Source organism: Bidens hawaiensis, unplaced genomic scaffold, assembly GCF_021521415.1.
Source record: "Bidens hawaiensis isolate Kalapana, Puna unplaced genomic scaffold, B.hawaiensis_p1.1 tig00000905_1, whole genome shotgun sequence".
Classification (NCBI taxonomy): domain Eukaryota; kingdom Viridiplantae; phylum Streptophyta; class Magnoliopsida; order Asterales; family Asteraceae; genus Bidens; species Bidens hawaiensis.
In genome coordinates, this window is record NW_027491053.1 from 3,271,390 (window position 1) to 3,280,292 (window position 8,903).

The following is an 8,903-nucleotide window of genomic DNA, read 5'->3' on the forward strand; positions in this document are numbered from 1 at the left end:
GACTATATAGGTGATGATGATGTATTACCGGTGGATGAGATAGAGAAGATTGGTGCAGAGATAGTGATTGATAATGATATAGAAGAGGGAGAGATAGTAGAAGAGAATGTGGAGCATGAGATACCGCAAGTCGAGAACGTAGATAGGAGTCAAGAGATTGGGAATGATGAGACTGAATGGGAAGAGCAGCCTAGATGGAAAGAAGGCTATGCTCAGTGGTTCGTCAAAACGAAGAAACCAGCGGTCCCTACAATGTTTAAGAAGAGTTACAACATTAGAGGCTATGCTGAAGCGAGAAAGGGGATTATTTGCTGGATATACGATGAGCAGTTGAGGCTCTTTGTGATTAAGAGATATGATGGTGTTCAGTACTTCAAAAGACTTTTAAGATCGTTGAATACACTGCCAGAATGTGAAGTGAAAGACTTAGCCAGATTGGGATTGATAAACCGAAGTGATGATAATATGGCTAGAGTTATTGGGAAGATTGTTTGGAAGGAAAGTATAAAGGAGAAGAAGTTTGAGCTGTTAAAACCACAAAAGGGAAAACTTATCGAAGACAAAGATCGTGGATTGAGAGCAGATGGTAAACCTTGGATGATTATGAAGTATAAGCCGATCCGGTGCTTTAAAGAAGTGCCGATGAAACAGATGCCCAAGGATGTGCTCAAAGATCTAAAGTGGTGGTATGTTGATTGTGAAACAGCTGAAGCAGTGATGGAAGACGAAGATGAACAAGAGCTGCTAAGAGTTTATGATCCGATGCATCTAGTGAACTTGTCGCAAGCTGATCTGCAGGTGCTGAATGAGAAGAAAATCTTTTATATTCCTGCTTGGAAAGACGAAGCGAAGAAATATCAAAGAATTGTATCAGTTTGTGTACGCGAAGGAGTTCATGCTTGAAGATGAAGATGCAAGGTCGTTGAAGATTACAAGACACATGCTTGAAGATAAAGAGATGAAGCTACTGCCAAGGGGGAGTCTGTTGGTACATGATGTCAGTAGTTCAGTGTCTAGTGTCTGTAATCGAGTCATTTGGATTTGAGTTTGTATGTAAGCGAAGTTGCTAACAAGTTCGCTGATATGGGCGAACTTGTTAGACAAGCGAAGTTAGGGACAACTTCGCCTGAACATGCCAGGCGAAGTTGTCGTGTTTATATAAACTTAGGTTACGGCTTAAGTTTTGATTAATAATTCAACGAGTTCATTATTCAGAGAACGAGTTAGAGAGAGTCTGTATTTGGTGATCTTTGTATCACGTGTTTACGGTTGCAATATAACGTGTTTGTGTTTATTGTAACGTGTTTAATCGTTTTGTCTTCTACGCTCGTAACGTCTTACGTAGGGATTCCGCACCTACGTAGAACGCGATATCTCGTGTAGATCCGGCTGGGAACCTACAAACATGTTAAGCACTTAGCTACATATAAAGCAATTTCTTTCTTCATTCCAATCCACCAGTAATCATCTTTTAAGTTATGATACATATTATCGCTTCCAGGATGCATCATATATTTTGACTTGTGAGCTTCTTCTAAGATTTTCTCCCGTAAACTTCCAACCAAAGGTACCCAGATTCTTTTCCCTAACCTGAGTATATCATCTTCGCCTTTAACTAATTGATCTATTGTACCATTTTCTTTTTCGGCCTTTATATTGTCTTGTTCTAGAGCCAACTTCTGAGCTTCTTTGATTTCGGTTAATAGATCAATCTTCAGTTCTAGCCTTAGAGCTCGAACTCTTTTCGGCTTCTCGTGTTCCTTCCTACTCAAAGCGTCAGCCACCACATTAGCTTTTTCTTCATGATATACGATTTCACAATCATAATCGTTAAGCGTTTCCATCCATCGCCTTTATCTCATGTTCAATTCTTTCTGATCAAATATGTGCTTCAGACTTTTATGATCAGTATAAACAGTAAACTTTACACCATATAAGTAATGTCGCCATAATTTCAACGCGAAAATTATAGCTCCTAACTCAAGGTCATGAGTGATGTAATTCTTCTTGTGAACTTTCAACTGCCTTGAAGCATAAGCAATAACTTTCTTCGCTTGCATCAGAACGTACCCCATTCCTGTGTGTGATGCATCACAATATACAATGAAGTTATCTTGCCTTTCAGGTAAGGCTAAGATAAGTGCATTTGTTAATTTATGTTTGAGGATTTCAAAAGCTTCTTCTTGCTTCGGTCCCCATTCAAATTTCACAGATTTTCGGGTCAATGAAGTCAAAGGAAGTGTTATACTTGAGAAATTCTAAATAAACCTCCGATTGTAGCCAGCTAAACCCAAAAAACTTCTAACTTGCGACGGGGTCTTGGGTTTCTCACATTTTGTAATACCTTCAATCTTGGCTGGATCCACATGAATACCTTTCTCATTAACAATATGTCCGAGAAATTGTACTTCGGACAGCCAAAACTAACACTTCAAGAATTTGGCAAACAACTTTTCCTTCCTCAATGTTTCTAGTATAGTTCTGAGATGAACTTCATGATCTTCTTTTGTCTTTGAATAGATAAGTATGCCATCAATGAAGACAATAACAAACTTATCCAAATAGGGTTTACAGAGTCGGTTCATCATATCCATAAAAGCTGTTGGAGCATTAGTAAGTCCAAACGGCATAACAGTGAACCCATAATGTCCATATCGGGTTCTAAATGCCTTCTTTGATATATCTTCTTCTTGAACCTTCAGTTGATGATACCCGGATCTCAGATCAATCTTAGAAAAACAACTTGCTCCTTGAAGCTAATCAAATAGATCATCGATTCTCGGTAACGAATATCGATTATTGATCGTAACTTTATTCAACTCTCGATAGTCAATACACATTCTCGTCGATCCGTCTTTCTTTTTGACAAACAATATTGGAGCTCCCTAGGGCGAAGAACTCGGTCGTATAAACTCCTTCTCCAATAGCTCATCCAATTGCTTATTCAATTCTTTCATTTCAGTCGGTGCCAATCGGTAGGGAGACTTAGCTAGCAGAGCTGTTCCCAAATTTAAATATATTCTAAACTCAACTTCTCGGTCGGGTGGGATTCCAGGTAATTCATCAAGAACTACGTACTCAAATTCGGAAGCGATTGGAATTTCCTCCATCTTTTTAGGTTCAGACTCTTTAGTTACGTACGCCATAAAGGCTAGGCAACCTTTACCCAAACAGTGGCTTGCCTTGATTTTTGAAATGATTCCAATTTGACCAGATTCCTTGTCGTCAGCTATTCGAATAATCTTCCTATTTGGAGTTAGTATTTCTATAGTTTTCTCATTACATAAAATTCGGGCTTGTTTGGTGGCTAGCCAATCCATTCCTAGTATAACATCTAATCTAGTAACTCCATAAGTAATAACTGTACTGGCATATCATGTCCGGCTAAACAAATACAACTATTTAATACTTCAGATATCCGGATTAGATTTCCATTAGCCGTTTCTACTTCATAATGGTTATTTAACTTAGCTAGGGGTTCATTTAACAGATTACAAAACTTATAATCTATAAAACTTTGATTAGCTCCTAAATCAAATAAAACCCTAGCATAAACATTATTCATAGGGAACGTACCAGTAATCACGTCTGGTAATTCTCCAGCCTTATGAGTATTTAGCATAAATGCACGCGTGTTCGCTTTCTTTCCATCATTTCTGGCACCACTACCATTGGCGCCACCTATTACCTATCTCTTCTTTGTGCATTCAGCACTGAAGTGTCCTCTCTCACCACATTCGAAACAAACGATCAATTTCTTCCTACAATATTCTTCTTTGTGACCCGGTCTCTTGCAAAAATTACAAGTTGAATATGGATCGAACTTGCGGGCATCAACCTTAGGAGTAGACTGTAAACACCTCCCATCATGTCGTTTTCCACAGTTTTTACACAACGATCGATTAGACATAGTTGACCTTTCCTTTCCCTTTTCAAATTTTCTCTTCTCATCGACTTCACGTTTCTTTTCAATCACAACCTTTCTTTCCTCCTCTCGATTCCTGATCATACTCTCCATCAAATAACAAGTAAGCTCAATAGCAGACTCGGTCGTTGCAAGCATGTGTGATCTCACATGATCACGGATTTCCTTAAGCAAACCATAAATATATCGGGTCACTTTGTTGTATTCTGGAGTGACTAGATGAGGTATGAGTCGACAATATTCAAGGAATTTGGTGTTGTATTACTTGATATTTGTGCAAATAACTTTATGATTCTAGAGCTTAGTTTGAATCTGATCAATCTCGTGAACACGAAAGAACCTTTACTTGGTTAATTCTTTGAAAGTTTTCCATTCGAGATTATACAGATTGCTTCTTCCTTTCGCGTCAATCAAAGTATTCCACCATTCCAGTGCTTCTCCCTTGAACATCTGGGATGAATACTGGATACTCTCCTCTTCGGTACATTTGCTGATAGTAACTATAGATTTCATTTCTTCCAGCCAGCGAAGTGTAACAATCGCACCTTTTTCTCCATAAAATTATTTCGGTTTGTACACCTGGAAGTTTTTGAATTTACATCCCGTGTCAACTTTAACTCTTTTCACTTTAACTGGAATATGATCTGCAGTAGAGCTCTCGTAGCCCTCATTTTTCTTTTCATTTTCATCTTTTAACACTTTTGATTCTTTTCTTTTTGAATGCACAGACACACTATGGCTCGGTTGTACTTGTTTCATTGATTTTAATTTGGCCACACTTTTAGAATTTGCCGTGTGTTCTTGAACCATTTTTATTAACGGAGTAACAACATCTTTAATTAATGGTGTAACCGCTTCATTAATCATCTCGCGGATACCCCCTACGTATTCTTCTGGAATTGATTTGTTATTGTTTTCAGGAGTTTTGGCTTTCTCAGCTCGACTCCTTTGGCTTTCGTTTCTTTGATCAGACATTCTGTAATTCCAGTAAATACACAGTTTCAATACACGGTACACACGATATTTTATTTCTTTCATAAACATATTACAGAGGGACAGGAAATAAAACATGCTTAAACGAAAACATTAATATAATTCTAGTCCCTAGACCATTTCTTAACCAGACTCTTCATCTTATCACACTTCTTGATGATTTTATCACTTATCTTCTTCTTTTTAATCCTTTCGTTTCTTAGCTCATCCATCACCGAGTTGGGTTGGTTAGGATACCTTACGGGTGCGGATGCAGAAGGAAAAAGATAAGCTGTTTCCCTTGGGTACAGGTGAGGATTCACCACATAAGCTTTCATTTCTTCGTCAGGAATGTTTGTTGTATAAAATTCCTCGACGAAACGGGCTTCTTCCTGTATCTCGTTTGCTTGTTCAGATATAGTTGGCACAGGTCCTCGGTACGGTGGGAAACTAGGAACCTCAGAATAATGAATCGGTCCTTGATTTGGTCCAGCTATAATTTGATAACCTGATGGCGGTGATCCAAAGTGCCACATACTCTGGTTGGAATGGCAGTCCATCCAACTAGAGGATTTAGTGCTTGTTTCTTGTTTAACCCTATTTTGTACCTCCATATCCCAGAAGGATAATAGTTTGGAGTACCAGTCATCGGAATACCTTCCGAAGTGTCGCTTGATATTATGGAGCATACGGTAGTTGGCTTCCATAAGCCATATACGGATCTATATGATCAACAGGATACATCGGATTTGTTGGAATCGGATTACTCAGAGGGTTCGGATCAGCCGGATTCATATACACCGGTTCAGTTGGATTCACCGATACAGTTGGTCGTTTGGGACCAAAATTAGTACTAGCTTTGTCAGACTGCTCAGACGAGGGTGCAGGGTTTGATCTTCTGGCTACCCTTCGTTTTTGTCCGTAATAATTCGTATACGACATCAGCACAAATATATACTAGGGATAGGTAGACTAACAATCATAACTTATCCCTACTTATTAGATAAATGGTTAAAGCTTAGGTACTAATTATGTTAATACCTAAATCGCTGAAACCGATGGCTCTGATACCAACCTATCACACCCCGATCCAGGGCCTGGGTGCGACATCCCGAGTTGGTATCTGGTTTTGTAAATATATCAGAGTAGCGGGTTTATTTTAGCGGAAGTCTTTAAATATTAAAATATTAATTTACATTATCAAAATTGCTCGGAAATTAAATACCCGAGTTTTAGTTTTACAAAACAGTGATATTAATATTACAAGGATTTAATAATATTTAAAATCAAGCCATATCAAGCGATCTTCTAATGACTCCAATCCTTGTATACCATTTATCGTCATCTAATTACTTGCATGGGTTGGAAAAGCACGTCAGCTATATGCTGGTGAAACGTTGACTCGATAAAATAGTTTATAACAGTCGTTAAATACAAATATAGTATCTGTTTAACAAACTCAGCAGGAATTCCTGTCATTCCTAGGATTTGTACCACCGCCCTACACACACAATTCAAAGGTTCCCCGAGTACATAGCCCCTATTTAGAGACACCCTTCCCCTAGGCTATGTAACCCTGTTGGAGAACTGGTTATGACTTACTTGGTTTTGTATGCCAATTATTAGTTATGTATGGATCCAGACACATGTGTATTCGGCCTGAGTTGCTTTTTATTATCTATTTTGTATTATAACAATTTTAGAGACAATAATCTCATGTAAACATTTATCAGACTCTTTGCAATAAACAACCTATCTATTACAAGAGTAAAATCAGTTCAGACCATAAAAGGTTAACGTGTTCACCTTGTATTATCAGTTGGTGTTATCAGAACTTCTTCTCTCGGTATGCTATTAACCTATAATTATAATAGGCATGCATAAGTACCTAGTTGGTAAGATTCAGCAGACTTAAAGCCTGTTTCAGTTCAGCAGACTCGAGGTCTGATCAGCAGATTCTTAGGTCTGATTCAGTTCAGCAGACTCGAGGTCTGATCAGCAGACTCTTAGGTCTGACCTAACCTTAGTAGAGTTATAGTCGTTTTATGAAGATACGTTGGATTTACATATGATGTTTGGAATAGCACGCTTTGGCCTAATAAAGGATATCACGTTGGCAAACTTCTCCAGGTAAGCAAACGGGTCCCGCGGTTGATTGGGATGTGTACAAATTACTTTCCTTAGACAAGAAGAGTCTACTAATGATATCCCCCTTCCATTTACTACGTGCCCGTAAAAATAATAGTTTTGATAACATTACTTCACGTAGAAGTAACATTATTATATTCAATAAAATATTTATTTGGAAAATCAGTTAAGTTTAACGACTATAACTATAGCTAGTTGCAACACCCGTCACTTTCGGTTTAATGATTTAAGCTTTGTTGAGTATGTACTTCTCTCGGGTCTTGTTCAGTAATCCTCGGGGGCTTTAATGTCATTCCTGTAAGTGGATTTCTTAACTTTTTCACCCAAGTTAGCATAATTTCCAACTTCAAGGGGCTTGAATGTAACATTTAGTTTTATATCACAATACCCTAATCCTTCCTCCCTTCCTTGGCCGATCGGACTTGAGCAGCTGCAATAGAGCTTCGTTTTTCTTTTTTCCAGCCGCTCCCAAGGTCTAGAACTTCAATTGAAGGTTATTTTTATGTTCCCCCAAGTCTTTTACACCTTATTTGGTCATTATATCTTGCGTATTGATCGATAAACAACTTGTTCTAGGCTAACAGGGTGGCTGTCCAATTTAGAAATTTCGGGACTGTTTTGGTGGAGGTTTTTGCACCAACATCTTCCTAGTTATGTCTAGTATAACATACTTTAAAATCATGTCCATTGGTGTACGTTTTATTGGTGACTAGTTGTAGATTGAAAACTAGTTTTCGGTTGTCTAGAATTGCGATTTGTTACATTTAGCGCGAGGGATGAAGTAAGTGATGACCAATTCAGTTAGGATAGCTTCAGTTTAATGTACGGTCTGTTGGAAAATGATTTTTATAAGTATTGGGGCTGGATTGGTTGTCGGTTACTCAAACGGGTCAGTACAACGCGCATTCGCGTTTATTGAATAGTTGGTGCGTTGTGCTTGCGAGTTACCGACCCATTTGACTCGTGTAGCATCATGTGGACTTGCTGGCTGTGAATTTATCATATTGGGTCCACATGGGGCTAACTTGGATGTTAATTGCCTAAACAACTCTTAAACGCGCGTGTTAGTATCACCTAGTGCTTCCGGGTGTAATTTGGGAAATCTTTACTCCCGGGAGTATCTAAGGGTCGTGTTGGTAAACTTAAGGCCCCGGGGGCTGTTATGAATGAGTTTGATGAGGTCGAGGCTTTAGGTAACTCGAACCATGCGAGAACGTCTCGTAGGATAAACGAGTCCTTTTGGTGTCGTTAGTAATGTTTGTATGGAAACCGACACGCTTTTGAGTTGTGGGGATACTTAGGGGTTCTCTAGCTCGTGGTGAATTCATGCCTTGTGTCAGGTGAGTTCATGAAACCCTTTTTACTCTTTTCAAGTTCTGGGCTAGCATACACACCCAATTGATTTTACATGATGAACAGTTTAAACGATTTCCCATAGGCTTGTTTATATTATGGTATGTTTGGGAGGTTAGTTATGTATGTATACACATGTGTTACCTTATGGCCCTTAGTCTTACTTGTATTGTGGTACATCTTGGGACGTTATGTATGTATGTTTACACATGTGTTACCATATGGCCATGATTAGGGATGTTAGTTGGTCATTAGTGACTAAGGATGGCTTACTTGTAGTATGGTATACTTTGGAATAATATATATACGTATGTTTATACATGTACTATTTTATGGCCAATAATTGGCGATGTTAATTAGTCGTTATCGACTAAGGATGTTTACGTATGCCTACTTTGTGTTTGCATACGTTGGATGAGATGTTACGTGTTTCGGTTGTACGTGTGCTCGACCCTGATGTTATTACCTGGATGAGATGTTATGTGTTTGGGTTGTACGTGTGCTC

General features: G+C 38.6%; 1 protein-coding gene across 1 annotated transcript; it reads right to left on the reverse strand.

Annotated features, from left to right (window-relative positions):
- Positions 1-2,885: 2,885 nt before the first annotated feature.
- LOC143546858 (uncharacterized) lies at positions 2,886-3,320 on the reverse strand. Its single transcript, XM_077038427.1, has one exon. It carries the CDS (start codon positions 3,318-3,320, stop codon positions 2,886-2,888), a length of 435 nt encoding a protein of 144 aa, XP_076894542.1.
- Between the last annotated feature and the right edge of the window lie 5,583 nt (positions 3,321-8,903).

Bases quoted from the DNA above. Each gene is read 5' to 3' on its own strand.
- LOC143546858 (XM_077038427.1), bottom strand. From the start codon at position 3,320: ATGGATTGGCTAGCCACCAAACAAGCCCGAATTTTATGTAATGAGAAA.